This window comes from Plecotus auritus (genome assembly GCF_963455305.1).
Source record: "Plecotus auritus genome assembly, chromosome: 4".
NCBI classification, from domain to species: domain Eukaryota; kingdom Metazoa; phylum Chordata; class Mammalia; order Chiroptera; family Vespertilionidae; genus Plecotus; species Plecotus auritus.
Genome location: NC_137775.1, coordinates 100503082 through 100518531, shown reverse-complemented (window position 1 = coordinate 100518531; position 15450 = coordinate 100503082). Strand labels below are relative to the sequence as shown.

The window sequence follows — 15450 nt, the reverse complement described above, 5'->3', positions numbered from 1 at the left end:
TCCTTCCAGGACTTCCGTGGCGCTCATTTCCGCGGGGCTCCGGTCAGGGCAGGCCGAGCAGCACCTCCAGCCCGCGGAAAAGGAAGCGACTCCAGTCGCCCGCGGGGCCGCAGGCAAGGGGAGGGGGAGGGGGGGAGAGGGGCAGGGGAGGCGTAAGGCCGCGCCGCCTGCTCCCGCCCCACCCACCGCGCGCGCCCCCGCGCGCCGCCGCGGGCGCCTGCGCTCTGCCGCTCCCCGGCGCCCCGGGCCCTGCCCCTCCCCCGCCCGGGCGCACCCTTGCGCCGGCGCAGTGCCACGTTCCCGGCTGCGGCAGCCATGCTGAACCCGTGAGGAGAGGCGTGGGGGGGACCAGGTCGGGGACAGCGGCTAGGAAGCCGGGGTCTAGAGGAGCAGCGGCATTAGGGCGCGCAGAGACTCTAGAAGTGGGCCTGGGCCAGGCATTTCCCTTGGCCCCTTGTGCGACCCCCTGGAACCTTCGGAAAACTGGCCCCCGGGAGGGAAAAGAGGGGGGGTGGGGGCACGTGACTCGGGTCAGCCAATCCGGGTGTTGCTGACGTGTCCGCGCGGCCCTGATGATTTCCCCACCCCCCTACTCGATCGAGAAGGGAGGGGCAGGGGGCTACGCCCCCTCCCCCCCACAGCTTCAGTTTCCGGGGTGGGGGGTGACACCCCGGATTACACCTTCCCCCCACACCAAGCCGAGGGGAACACTGGATCCCCCCTGGAAGGTTCCAGGATCCAGGTAAGAAGGGGCCCTTGAGCGGGGATGTTGCCATTTACGTGCTTAACCAGTGGTGGGGAGTCCGGGAGGGAGATTCTTGGGGTTCAGAGCATAATCCTAAGGGTGGGTTTGCCCTTCAAATATTTCACAACCAATGGGAGCGTGAAGGGGGGCAAGCAGGAGAGGGCACCTCGGATGGGGGAGGGGAGTGGCCAACCTCATGCCACCATACCTATTGGAAGGCGAAGGGGCTTGGGACTGTGTGCCCCACCCTTCCCTTGGTCCCCTGGGGTGTACAAAAGCCCGGAGCCTGGTGAGGTTTCCTTTTGGCGGGCGGGTTGTGTGGGGGGTGACTTAGTGGGTTGAGGAGTGGGAGAGGTGACTAGTTACGTGGTGTGAAGGTTTAGAGTGGACAGTCAGCGTGTGAACGAGATTGTTCCCAGGCGCCCGCTCCTCTCCCCAGACTTTGGAAGGAGCGTTCCTGCCCGCCTTTGTGTCAGCGGTGGGAAGCTCGCCGTCGTCACATGGCATGATCCAGTTTGCGCTTCGAGTTCTTATCGAGACTGTGCATTCACGTGGGCACGGCCTATGGAGCCTTCTGCACAAACTTGTTTGCTCCGTTGGGTCTTAACTGAGCATGTGCTTACCCCAGGCTGGGGAGGGCGTACAGGCTGGAAGCTCGGGGTCTGCTTGGGAGCAGAAACCAGGCCCAGGGTGGCTGCAGGGAGGGCAGGAGATGGCGTGGTCTGAAACGGGGGAGTGAGGCTTAGGACCTGCCATGATTTCACAGCTCACAAGGTCTCGGGTTTCTCCAGGGTGGTGTCTTCCGCCTCCATCTCCTCCCCCATCCTTAACAGTTCTCTCCTTGTGTGCTGCGGGGGAGGGAACGGAAAGGAGGGAAGAGTTGCTTTTCCAAATTACTGAGTAGCTGTAGCCTCCAGTGTGACTCATGTGGGGGAAGGGAGGATTGAGAGGGAGAGGGGAGCAGTGATTTTCCGGAATGCGGGGAAACCACAGCAATGCCTGGCTGCCCTTCCTCTTTCTAAGGCCCAGTATTTTCCCCACCTCTTAAATGTTTCTTTCCTGGCTGGCCTCTGTGCAGACCTGCATGGCCCGGGTGGAGAAGAGCAGTTTGGAAGGCTGGGCCACTGGGGGAGGGGAGGAGGTTCTGCAAAGTTGCTGTGTCATTGCCCTCCCTGCTGCAGCCACCGGGCGGGCCCGCGTGTACTCTTGGGGCCGATGCCTGATCCCTGGTGGAAGGGGGGCCGGCAGATCTTCCTTCCCGGGGCGAACTTCCCCCGCAGGGTCTGTCCGACTGGGGAGGTCGTGAAGACAGGAGATTGACGGCCATTTTAGACGCAGTAACGAGGTCAAGGCTCGAGAACTACTGCAGAGGAAGGGCGACGGGATTGGAATTCAGGGATCTGGGCCCTCAGGAGCCCTTCCGAGGGGAGGGGGCCCATGTACTCTTGGACTTGCATTAATTTCCTTTGTGATATGCAGTCTGTTTTCTTTGGTATCCAGAAAAGGGGAAATGGGAGGGGGCGGGATTTCCTCTCCCGTAAGGGGACGGGGAGCCCCAGAGATCATGGCTTTAGAGATCCTGACCTTGCTATGCTCTTGATTCTATCCATTCGTAGCCCTATTCAGACAACCAGATTGTGGGAAGATTTAAATGAATGGATTGGGGGGAAGGGGCGAAACTGAGTTCCCAAAATGGCTCCTGCCCCTCCTCGGAGGCGGACGGCCCGGGGGGAGGGGAGAGGAGGAGGGGGAGGGCCACTGAGCCGCAGCGGCCGCCTCCTCCGCTCGCCCTCCTCCCTGGCGCTGACCGAAGGACCCGCCGCTCCGTGGGGAGGATTGCGGACCTTGGTGGGGGATGGGGGGCTGTTCCGCCCGCACGGCAGAGGGACCCTCAGGGGGTGCGGTCTTTCCCTGGCCCTGGGGGAGGTGCGGAGCGTGGGGGAAAGTCCGAGCGCTCGGCCCGGGAAGGTGTTCACCGAGATTCGCCCCTCGCAGGACTTGTTTTTTCCGCTCTGAGCCAGACATCGGAATGAAGTTTGGGGAGGAGGTGGGTTTCATATATAGGTGTATTTCCAGATTTTGGCCCCACTTTGGGGCTGCTGAGATTTGGTCGAGCCCGCAGGTATTTGTATTCATAAAGTATGAGTGCGTAGTGATCGGAATGTGCTTGGGATGCAAGTTTTTGGAACGAACTCTAGGTTTTACCTTGTTGATAGAAGTTTTGGGGAGTTTTTTGCCTTTGTCTTTATGTTGTTTGACCTGGGGAGGGCAGGGACTATTTTAAGACTCTGACAAGCCTGTATTTTTTATTGTGGGACATGGAGACGTTGGATCCCGTCTCCGCTACGTAGCTGTTTGCCAGAGTACCAGGCCGTGGCTTTAAGATGGCGTCTTCTTCCTCATTTCAGATTCTTCACTGCAGCGGCCTCCCAGTCGAGAACAATCACCGGGCGGGCGTCCTGCGACCACACCCTGCCGGCCGAGGTTGGCTACGCCCACGCGGCCCCCACCAGTCCTGCGGGTCTGGCCTATGGAGGAGCTACGAATGGCCCGACCTGCCCGAGCTTGGCAGTCGCCGGTCGCACCGGGCCTGGAGGCCTGGGAAGACTTTGTTGGAAAGGGAGGCGGGTAGAGCGTGCTGCACCCCGCCAACGTCCTTCCCCTGGAGTCGCCGACCCTCAGCGCAGCCAATTGGCTCAGCGACATGGCCGCCGCTTCCCTGAGGCTGTATGCGGCACTCTTCTGCCTGGTGACGGACGCTCTGGGAATCAAGTTTATGATGTAATCGCTCCAGCGTACCAATAGAAGATGCTCCCGCGGAGAGGCGTTCCTTCCCCTTCGCCTGGACTTCTTCCCGGGCGTGCGCGCGCGCCGGGGGTGGGGGAAGTCTCGAGCGCGGTGGCGCGCATGAGCGGCGAAGCTCCGCCCCTCCGCCTATATATAAAGGGCTGGCGCGGGGCTCGGCGGCGCCATTTCGCGCTGGAGTGGAGCAACCTCTAGAACGGGCTGGAGGATTCTGCCTACCGACACAGAGCTTTCGAGTCGTCGGGGCCCGCCATTGCAATCCACAACCATCCGCTTGGAAATGGCCTTCGTCTCGGGCTATGACCGTTCCCGGCGGACAGTACAGACCCCATAGAAGCCCCCGAAGCTCCCCTTTTTCGGGCCCCGCCCAATCCTCGGAATCTGTCCACCCCCTCTACTCCGCCCTCAAGAGGATTTCAAAGATGGAGGCGGCGGCTCCTTAAACCACTTTCCGTGTTCATCCGCCTCCATCGAGATTGAAACGGGACTTCGTCCGCCCCGGACAGTCCCCGCAGGAAGAGGGGCTCCTTGCAGACCAACAGCGGGCAATATTGACGACCGTGTCTGGGATCGGGGCCTTCCTAGGGTTGGAAGAGTCTCTCCCCTCGCTCGCCTGCCTCTGCTGAGGCCGCCGCCATTTTCTCGCTGTCCGCCTCCCGCGGAGCGCGCCAAGCTACCGGGAGCTTTCGGTGAAACAGCGGAGGAGACTTTCTTTCCTGCCCGGTGGGGGGGTTGTCGCCTGGAAGGCAAGGGCAGCGGCCCCCCCTACTTACCGGGTTATGCTGGACCGGGCGGCAAGGGGAACCGAGGCCACCCGGACTTGCCGCGGCTGAGTGCAGCGCCGGTTCCCCGCGGTCAGGATGCTGCAAAACGTAACTCCCCACAAGTACGTCGTCGCGAGCGGGACGGGGACGTTGGGGGGCTGCGGCACAGGGGTGAGGGATCCGGTTCGGAGGGAATACAGAACTGACTTGGGCGCGCTGCTCTTCCGTGGCGCGACTGTTGACTCGGGGGCTCGCGGAGCGGCTTGAGCGACGGTTTTGGAACTGCTCTTGTCCCGGCCGCTGCGTATGGAGGGAGGAGAGGAGAGGTGGTCAATGTCTCTGCTACTCTCGGCGGTGGCCCAGTCTTAACCGAGTCGGTTCCAGCTAGGTTGGCGGCGGAATGTAATGGGGAAGGACCACATTGATTGGGCTGCGGGTAGTGGGCCTTGTGTTTAGCGACGGTTTTTCCTAGTCTTTTTGAGGTGTTCGCGGCCACAACTAGTGCCTTATAGGGTTGCCATGGTGACAGCTTCAGGGACTGGCTACGGGAATTCCCAGAGTAAGGTAGAGGGATTATTGTTTAGCCTGTGGGTTCTTGGTATCTGGGCTGGGCCATTAAACCCCTGCTTGTCTTACAGTGACTGGGTCAGTTTTGTGTTGGGGTGGAGGAGTGTTTGGTTCGGTGGAGGGGACGTTTTGATTTCCTTGAGTTTCATTCAAGGTGGGAGGTGGAACTAAGGATTCCGGTCCAGCAGTCCAGGGTGTCAATAAGATCTCAGGGTAGTGATCTTAATCTTAGGCCCTGGAAACACCTGGTCCAGAGGAGCACCAAGGAGAATGTAAACCTGAACCACTGTTGGCCTTGAGTCTCCAGAGTTGATGCTCCAATGGGAACTATTGTTGGAATCTTGTTTTTTGGCAAGGTGGGGGCGAGGGTCTGTCCCTCTTGTGACCTTGACTGGACAGCTCTATTTTTTGAGGCCCTTGGAGCGAGGAGACTGGATTTGCCAAAAATTCTGGGGGCTGGCAGCTGGATTATTCCAGGCAGTGAAGTTCGACAAATATGCTCCTTGTCTGATTTTTTAAGTTGGTATGGTTTTCCGTTAGATTTCCGGGGTCTGTTTTCTACTTCGAAGTTAACTATGCAGAACATGTGAAAGATGCTGATCTCTTTTGCCCTCATGGATTCTTAGCTGTCTCATCAACATTTATGAAATTCTCCCTTTTTCGTTCCCTTCCTCTTTTCACCTGCTTCCCCCAGGCTCGACCACCATGGCAACCATCAAGCCCCTAGTGGATGAGGTCCTCAGGCTTGGGGCTTGAGTTTCTAGGCTCCACCCATTTTACTTAAGTCTCTTCCCCATAAGCCTGTGGTTCTCAAGTTATGTCCTATAAGAAACCATTTGGTTGGGGGTTTTTTTTCCTAAGTAATTTTAAAAAACCAAGTGATAGAGCCTATCAGACTCCAGAAGGTAGGATCTAAGTAAGTGTGCTAGAAATAAGGAAACAAAAACATGGGAATTGGGGGCAAGAACTAAATCTCTGAGGATGTTTGAGGTACTGGTTGTAGTTAGCTTGCCTACCTCTCACTAGGTCCCAAGTCTGGATTTATTGGGTGTGTAGTGTAAATTACACTGTCCCCTAGTTTCTATAGCTTGCCACATCTAATTTTGTTTCCCATTTTCACAGGCTCCCTGGGGAGGGGAATGCAGGGTTACTGGGGCTGGGCCCAGAAGCTGCAGCGCCTGGGAAAAGGATTCGAAAGCCCTCCCTGTTGTATGAGGGATTTGAAAGCCCCACAATGGCTTCAGTGCCAGCTTTACAACTGGCCCCTGCCAACCCACCACCCCCGGAGGTATCCAATCCCAAAAAGCCAGGACGGGTTACCAACCAACTGCAGTACCTGCACAAGGTGGTGATGAAGGCTCTGTGGAAACATCAGTTTGCATGGCCCTTTCGGCAGCCTGTGGATGCTGTCAAACTGGGTCTGCCGGTGAGTAGAGAAGTTGAAGTGGGGAGGTGTGGAAATGAAAAAGAATGTGTGTGAGTGGGGGTGGGCTGTCTGGTATAGTTGCTGCGGCCCCTAGGGATTTCCCATCTCTCCCCCATTGAGCAGATAGCCACCAGATTTCTGAATTTTTGGTCCTTTGCCATTGATCCAACAGTTTGCTGTCTTGGCATTTCTCTTTGTGCCCTCCGTGTGTCCTTCCTTAACTTTTGTGCCCTGGCTCCATTTTACAGATTCCCACCCCTGGTTGGGAGAGGACCACGGTGGCCAAAATTCTTAGCTTCTTCCTCTCCCTCATGCAGCCCATGGATAGCCAGCCCCAGAGGTAATGTCACAGGATGGGAAACCTTGCCAAGTGGGTGGGAGTTACGGGTGGTTAGAGAAAGACGGTAGGGGCCTCCTGCTGGGTGTTAAGAATCCTATTCCATTTTTTTCTGTCCTGTAGTTTAATTGGGGCCGCAGTTTAGGGGACTCTGTACTCCTTTGACACAGGGTATGTGTGTATGTGTGTGTGTTGGAGGATCAGTAATTTGCTTAGGAGAACAGGTATGCATTTTTTGGTGGCTCTGACCTTTTTTGTTTTGTGTGTTGTTTTTTGTTGTTGTTTTTTTAGGATTACCACAAAATTATAAAGCAGCCTATGGATATGGGTACTATTAAGAGGAGACTTGAAAACAACTATTATTGGGCTGCTTCAGAGTGTATGCAGGATTTTAATACCATGTTCACCAACTGTTACATCTACAACAAAGTGAGTTTTTTTCTGTGTGTTCATTAATGGACAGGGAGAGATGGTGTTTTCATTGCTGGAGTTTTGTCTACACAATTCTTTTACTATAGTAGGTGTTCTCAGTAGTCAGGATCTAGAAAATATGAGCTCCAAAGGGTACCACTACCCAGTGATGTGGCTTCAGAAATCCAGAGTTAAAGGTTTAAGTAGAACACTCTTCATACTTTGGGGGTGGTGGCCCTGTTTGTTAGAAATTCCTAGAGATCTGAAAAGAGCAGGATCTACTTTCCTTGTCAGATCTCCTTCCATTATTTCTGAATTTTCTTTCTTGGTTGCATTTGAGGGACAGGGCTGAGAGAGAAAGTGGGAATTAGTGGCCCCGTATAGGTAATTTTTAGTACTCCATAACAAACTTATCTAAAGGAGCGGTGATGATGCCTGAAGCTAGGAATTCCTTTGAGGAAAGTAATCTAGTTCTTGCTGATATTTGAACTTTGTTTGTTTTCTGTAGCCCACCGATGATATTGTCCTGATGGCACAAACGCTGGAAAAGATCTTCCTACAGAAAGTGGCATCAATGCCGCAAGAGGAACAAGAGCTTGTGGTGACCATCCCTAAGAACAGCCACAAGAAGGGGGCCAAATTGGCAGGTAGGAAGAGTCAGAGTTTTGCTAATGGGAGACCAAAAGATGGGGAAGATGATCAAACGAACCTTTTTTTCTCTTTTAGCACTCCAGGGCAGTATCACCAGTGCCCACCAGGTGCCTGCTATCTCTTCTGTATCTCACACAGCCCTGTATACTCCACCTCCTGAGATACCTACCACTGTCCTCAACATTCCCCACCCATCGGTCATCTCTTCTCCCCTTCTCAAGTCCTTGCACTCCGCCGGACCCCCGCTCCTTGCTGTCTCTGCAGCTCCCCCAGCCCAGCCCCTTGCCAAGGTATACATCCATGGATTTCTTTTGGACAACCGGGAGGGAAAGCTTGATTGAGGTGGACCTGAGGTAAAAGGCTTCTGTCTTGTTTTTCTTTGCAGAAAAAGGGGGTAAAGCGAAAAGCAGATACTACTACCCCGACACCTACAGCCATCCTGGCTCCTGGTTCCCCAGCTAGCCCCCCTGGGGGTCTTGAGCCAAAGGCAGCACGGCTTCCCCCTATGCGCAGAGAGAGTGGCCGCCCCATCAAGCCCCCACGCAAAGACTTGCCTGACTCTCAGCAACAACATCAGAGCTCCAAGAAAGGAAAGCTATCGGAACAGTTGAAACATTGCAATGGCATTTTGAAGGAGTTACTCTCTAAGAAGCATGCTGCCTATGCATGGCCTTTCTATAAACCAGTGGATGCTTCTGCTCTTGGCCTGCATGATTACCATGACATCATTAAGCACCCCATGGACCTCAGCACTGTAAAGGTACCCACTGCATGGGGCAGATGGGACACTCAGACAGTGATTGGAGCCTAGGGAATCAAAAATTCAGTCACCTCCTTACGGGAACACAGCAATCTTTGTTTTTTAGTATTTTACTTTTACAAAATAGTAATGTGGCAATTGGTCAAGTGCTTGGTAAGAGTCCCTATTTTCTGGAGTTTGAAATTGTATGGTGGGTCTTCAGAGCAACACTATTTATATACATTTAAGTCCTGCTTATTGGGGGTATTGGGTTAGATATTTCTTCAACCCACCCAAATTCCTTTGACTTCAAACTTGAACCCCAGGGCACAGATCCTTAAAGTCACCCCCACTGTGCTCTCGAGAGGGCTGCTCTTGCAGTGTCGGGTTGGCAGGGAAAGGTGAGTCTCCCTGCCTGTGCAGCTTCTGATGCTGCCTCCTTCTGCAGCGGAAGATGGAGAATCGGGATTACCGGGATGCCCAGGAGTTTGCTGCTGATGTGCGGCTTATGTTCTCCAACTGCTATAAGTACAATCCCCCAGACCACGATGTTGTGGCCATGGCACGAAAGCTACAGGTGAGTGTCAAGATTGGAGTCTGGAGAAGGACTAGGTCTGGGGAGAGAGATTTTTGTCATCTGCACTGTACAATCTTAACATGAGGATCTCTTAATCCTTACAGTTGTAAATTGGAGCCATGTCACCAGGTGGCTGGCTACAGTCAGGGCAATATCCCCCAGCATGGTTTTGAGTCAGCCTCTCTTTCTAGGATGTGTTTGAGTTCCGTTATGCCAAGATGCCAGATGAACCGCTAGAGCCAGGGCCTCTGCCAATCTCTACTGCCTTGCCTGCCGGCCTGGCCAAATCATCTTCAGAATCCTCTAGTGAGGAGAGTAGCAGTGAGAGCTCTTCTGAGGAGGAGGAGGAAGAGGAAGAAGAGAGTGAAAGCTCTGACTCTGAGGAAGAACGGGCTCATCGCCTGGCTGAGCTGCAGGAACAGGTACTTGTCTCTGTCCAGCTCATTAAGACATGCTTGCCTGTCTTTGCCCTTTTTTCTTCTCTTTGTCTTTTCAAATTGTTCTACTTGATGTGTTTTTCTCATTTCACATCTTGATTCTTTTTTCCTTTCTAGCTTCGGGCAGTACATGAACAACTGGCTGCCCTGTCCCAAGGCCCAATATCCAAGCCCAAGCGGAAGAGAGAGAAAAAAGAGAAGAAAAAGAAACGGAAGGCAGAGAAGCATCGAGGCCGAGCTGGGGTAGATGAAGATGACAGGGGGCCTCGGGTACCCCGCCTCTCTCAGCCCAAGAAGTCCAAGAAAGCAAGCGGCAGTGGGGTTGGCAGTGCTGCTACACTAGGTCCCCCTGGTTTTGGACCTTCTGGAGGGAGTGGCACCAAGTGAGTTGTAACAGGAGGATGCATTCTCCCATTCCTTAACGTTTTATCCTGTAAGCGGCCAGGTGACAGCCACAGACTCTGAGGACCACAGGGTCTCTCAAAGCTACTCAACTCTGACAGTGCAAAAGTAGCCATAGGCAATAAAGATATGAACATGAATATATGTTCCAATAAAACTTTATTTACAAAAACAAATGGCACAGGCTATAGTTTGACTACCCCCTTCTCTAAACCAGTAAATCCATACTTATTTTTTCTTGTTTTCCATGGTAGGGTGGGTTAGTAGTGCTTTGGGGAAAAAGATGTGCTCACACCAGCCAGCATACCTATATCTAGTTCACAAAGCCCAGAATAAATGTAAAATGGTTGGCATTCCTTAACGCAGTGTCCCAGTAGCCCACCTCTGACTGACTCATTTGCCTTAATGGAAAACCAAGCTGCATGCTAGGCAGGAAATCTAAAGAACATGGTGTCACAACAGGAGTAAGATACCAAAAAAAGTTAGTGAGTATAAACGGATAATTTGTGACAACAAAAACATGAAAGGGGAGGTGGTAATAATGGTCTGAATGGACAAAGGAGGAAGGAGATCAGATGTACTCAAGCCACTGTATATATGCAACTTCATTTTTTATAAATCTAATGGTAACCACACAAAAACTCCCAAACCAGGACACATAGCTTAAAAAAGGAAACGGGAGAAGTATGCAATAACACGAAACAAAAAGACATTATTGAACAGTAGGAACCTGATCGGAGAGGGTTAAAGGATGCTTCTCTAATTGAGAATTTTCTTTTGCTTGTAGACTACCCAAAAAGGCCACAAAGACAGCCCCACCTACCCTGCCTACAGGCTATGATTCAGAGGAGGAGGAGGAAAGTCGGCCCATGAGTTACGATGAGAAGCGGCAGTTGAGCCTGGACATCAATAAATTACCTGGGGAGAAGCTGGGTCGAGTTGTGCACATAATCCAAGCCAGGGAGCCCTCGTTACGTGACTCAAACCCAGAAGAGATAGAGATTGATTTTGAAACTCTCAAGCCATCCACGCTTCGAGAGCTTGAGCGTTACGTCCTTTCCTGCCTTAGAAAGAAACCGCGGAAGCCCTACAGTGAGTATGAAGGGGGTCCACCAATCTTTGTGAGAGTCTCATGACAGTTTAGAAAGGCGGCAGTAGTGTGCATACTTGGTGCGCTCCTGTCAGCTTGCAGGATGGAAGGAACTTGGCAACACTAGGGTGCAGTGTTCTTAGGCCTGTTGCATCTCTTTTCTAGCCATTAAAAAACCTGTGGGAAAGACAAAGGAGGAGCTGGCTTTGGAGAAGAAGCGGGAACTAGAAAAGCGGTTACAAGATGTTAGTGGGCAGCTCAATTCCACCAAAAAGCCCCCCAAGAAAGGTGAGTATCCTGTACACCACTGTAAGTTCACTGTATTCTGCCCTTGACTGTCCTTTCTTCACAAATGGAGATCAGACTTACACATTTTTAACTTGGTTCTGCAGCAAGTGAGAAAACGGAGTCGTCATCTGCTCAGCAAGTAGCAGTGTCACGCCTCAGCGCTTCCAGCTCCAGCTCAGATTCCAGCTCCTCCTCTTCATCTTCCTCCTCTTCAGACACCAGTGATTCAGACTCAGGCTAAGGGCCCGGCCAGATGGGGCAGGAGGCTCCGCAGGACCGGACCCTTAGACCAGCCTGCCCCACCCCTTCCCCCGTGCTGTGACACTTCCTCATCTCACCCACTCCCCCCCACTGTAGGAGAGCTGGCTCTGCAGGGGGGAGGGATGCGGGGACATTTGCCGAAGGAGGGACATAATGGACAAAATAAGGTTGCATTCCCAGCCCCATTGAAAGTGACCTCTTGGGCATAGGGCCCCATTCAAAATGATTGGGACCGGATGGTGGGAGTGGGCAAAGACCCCAATAGGGGTTGCCTGAGGCCGTAGCGGCCCTGTTGTGAGGTTGGTTGTTCTAATTTATTTAAGCTAGGTAAGGCTGAGGCATGTGGGGCCATGGTCCCTTTGGCCTCCGTGGGGAAGGAAGAAGGGGGAGCTCATTTTTTACGTTGACATTTTTTCTACTCTGTTTTCCCTTTTTCTTCTCCATTTGGGGCCCTTGGGGGTTTCTGTCATCTCCCCATTTGGTCCCCTGGATTGTCTTTGTCTGTTGATTCTAACTTGTAAATAAAGAAAGTATTATTCAGGTTTTGTGTTGTCTTAACATTTGTTTCTGGGGTGCTTCAAAAGGAACATGGTAGAATTATCTTGAGAATTTTGAGAAAAGTATTTTTGAGGTGAGGAGAAGGTAGAGTCATCCTGTAGTTGGATTGTGTCTTGGTTTTTATACAAACCCGTAGGCAGTTGCTGTGGTGCTAAAAGGAAATGCATCTGCCCATTGTAAAGTGAATCCTTAGAATAACTTAGGTTCGTGACTCTTGCCAGTTTAGATGAACAAAGCAAACCCTTTGGTTCCTGTGTACCTTCATCATAAGGTTAGAGCTCGAAACAGGCAGGCACCGAGGTTTTCTGCAGCGCTGTGTGGATGTACGGTTGTCTCCCAGAACACACCACCAACTGGGAAGGAATGGGAGGAAACAGCAGGGATTCAGGCCACTGAGCATCTGCCTGAGAAGGCACTTGTGCCTGCTTTTATAATTTACTGCTTTGGCTTTGGATTATAGATTGACAGGGCCTGGCGTAGTTTATTAATACAATGCCAACTCAGAGCGCTCCAGTCACAGAAGCACCTCCACAAGTCTAACCCCTTGTCTTGCTCTAAGGGGAGGGGCTGGTATAGTTCAGGGATCTGGGACTTGTAGGCTCTGGAATTGGGGATTTAACAGACTAAAAGGAAGACATCGAGCTTAATGTAATGGGCCATGTAAGAAACCTGAATATTTTAATAAACACTGAATTGGGAATTTAAAGCAAATGGTTTATTCTCCCATAAGTAATGCTGGAAGAAAGAAGGCAGAAGGTGGGGATGGTAAGTGAAGATTTTGAAAGAAGCTATTTTTCCACCCTGCTTACGTATTTGGACCACAGAGCTTATTAAAACAATGCAATTATTTCTGTATTCTATGGTTATGAATTCTCAGCAAATTGGGGCCTGGGCAACACTTTTCAAAAGCTCTGGAGATGGTGATGTGTAGCAGGATTGAAAACTACTTAGGGTTGTTCAAAGTCCTTCACTTGGTTTTAATGTGGAGGAGACCCCTGAGTGGGCTCTTTGGCCAACCTACGTGTGGTGCTCTGAGTGCCCTCAGCTAGCTCCCTTTGAGTTCTCTTAAGTGTTAGAAAAGATTTTGAGAACTAGAGGTACTTTATCAAGGTTTGTGTTAGTGGGCTAGGATTTAAAAGTCTTAGGAATAAACTTGGAGGTGACAGTTTCATTTAGATTCTTGTCTAGGACTTCAGGCTGATGACAAGGCAAGGCTTTGGAAGAGAAGGCTGAGTTCTAGGAAGAATAAAACAGGAAAGGGCCCAGGTATGAGCTGGATTGACTCCAAGGAAGAAGCCATTGGCCTGAGTTCAGGAGCTGAGCAGCTTTGTGGACAGGACAGTGGGTATGGTTCACAGGTCGCCAGGAGTCAGCTGACTCAAAGGGCACGTGACATTTCTGAAAGAATTTCATGTTTGAGTTGGATTAGTTTGGGGAGGAGGCTAGTTACAGAATCTTAAGGCAGACTAGTTCCATTCCTTATGTTCATAAACTCAAGATTTTTTTTATTTTATTTTTTTAAATATACATATATATTTTTTTTTAAAGAGAGAAAGGGAGAGGGATAGAGAGTTAGAAACATCGATGAGAGAGACATTGATCAGCTGCCTCCTGCACGCCCCCTACTGGGGATGTGCCCGCAACCCAGGTACATGCCCTTGACCGGAATCGAACCTGGGACCCTTCAGTCCGCAGGCCGACGCTCTATCCACTGAGCCAAACCGGTTAGGGCATCAAGATGTTTTTTATTATAGTTTGGAAAAATAAAAAAATGTCAACTATCAAATGTTAGGTATGTTTCTAACATTGTACCTTTGGAGGCTCCTGTAAACTGAGTTTCCTATATCCGGACTTGAGGACCACTGTAAATGCTGTGAGAAGAGCCTGGCTCGTCCTCTGTAGAAAAGGCTGAGACTGGGGAAGTGGCCTGGCCCTGTGGCTCACCTCCCACCCTGCCACGTTAGGCAGTTTACATAGCACGTGGATTTCCTGACCAGCAACCTTTTGGTAGAGTCCCTGCCATGTTCCCTGAACCTTGAGGTTTCAGTTTGAGCCAGTCGGTCCTTGATTCACTTTCTCTCTTAGTCCAAGCCCCAGCTCTACCCTTTCCCACTCTTTGGACACTGTAGTGGTTGCAGGAGACAGACTGAGTGCTGTCCTGTTGGGATAACGCCCCCCACAGTAGCTGGTCTCCTGCCCAGCTGGCGCTGGGGGCAGGAGTGGGGGGTCCTTCCCAGCGCAGCCCAGCTCTTGCAGTCCTGACCACTGCTGCTGCTTTTTGTTTCTTCATCTCATGCCATTTGCTCCCCTTGAATCCTATATAATAAAAGGCTAATATGCAAATAGACTGAACTGCTGAACATCTGAACAACCAGTCGCTATGACATGCGCTAACCACCAGGGGGGGGCGCGTGCAGAACATGGGCGTCAGCCGCAGCAGGATGGTGGAGCAGGTAAGACCAAGGCAAGGTGCCAGTCACTGTCAGTCGGGACGAGCCTCTGGTGGTGACTGAAAATTCTTTGCTCCCACATGCCGCAGTCCCATCCAGCACTCGCACCTGCTACCGGTGCCGGCCCTGCTCGCACCTGCTGCCAGCATTGGAGCCGCCACTTTCACCCACTGCTGGTACCCGGCACTGGCCCCAATTGCTCCACACCTTCAGTGGGTGCGAGCGGGGCGGCGCTGTCAGCGCATGGGAGCAGCGGCAGTGGGAGCCAGGCTACCGGCAGACCGACCGAAGGGGCCTGTAGTGGGAGGGGCCAGACGGGAGCACGGAGGAGGAGCCGAGACCCACCCCTGTGCCTATAGCAGCCTTGCAGCCCACAGTTCCTTTCAAGGTGCACGAATTCATGCACTGGGCCACTAGTGTTTCCATACAACAGTGGTTCTCAACCTTCCTAATGCCACGACCCTTTAATACAGTTCCTCATGTTGTGGTGACCCCCAACCATAAAATTAGTTTCGTTGCTACTTCATAACTGTAATTTTGCTACTGTTATGAATCGTAATGTAAATATCTGTGTTTTCCGATAGTCTTAGGCTCTACAGCAGCGGTTCTCAACCCGTCGCGACCCACAGGTTGAGAACCGCTAGCAGGGTCACCTAAGACCATCGGAAAACACAGATATTTACATTATGATACATAACAGTAGCAAAATTACAGTTATGAAGTAGCAACGAAACTAATTTTATGGTTGGGGGTCACCACAACATGAGGAACTGTATTAAAGGGTCGTGGCATTAGGAAGGTTGAGAACCACTGGTATAGAAAGTATTTATTCAGTCGACATCTTTTGTTGAGTTTCCTTGCCTGCTTTTTATTTCCCAACAAGCTCTGCTAAGTTGGGGTGTAGAGATGTAGATAGAAGACAGGGCCCTGTCTTCAAGAAGA

The 15450-nt window shown here is 52.0% G+C and overlaps 1 protein-coding gene across 11 annotated transcripts; it reads left to right on the top strand.

Moving 5' to 3' along the window:
• Positions 1–315: 315 nt before the first annotated feature.
• On the top strand, positions 316–12040 carry BRD2 (bromodomain containing 2). 11 transcript variants are annotated; one of them, XM_080665627.1, is made up of 14 exons: positions 356–742; positions 3154–4436; positions 6004–6307; positions 6556–6647; positions 6936–7073; positions 7564–7702; positions 7845–7996; positions 8092–8466; positions 8894–9022; positions 9214–9444; positions 9577–9842; positions 10649–10953; positions 11117–11239; positions 11344–12040. In XM_080665627.1, the coding sequence occupies exons 5-14, from the start codon at positions 6963–6965 to the stop codon at positions 11478–11480; spliced, it is 1968 nt and encodes a 655-aa protein (XP_080521753.1). In that variant the 5' UTR covers positions 356–742; positions 3154–4436; positions 6004–6307; positions 6556–6647; positions 6936–6962; the 3' UTR covers positions 11481–12040. The 11 variants fall into 11 exon arrangements, with proteins under 11 accessions (XP_080521743.1, XP_080521750.1, XP_080521753.1 ...); XM_080665618.1 differs by having other exon boundaries at positions 357–742; positions 7782–7996; XM_080665619.1 differs by lacking the exon at positions 356–742 and adding an exon at positions 2487–2792 and having other exon boundaries at positions 7782–7996.
• The last annotated feature ends 3410 nt before the right edge of the window (positions 12041–15450 follow it).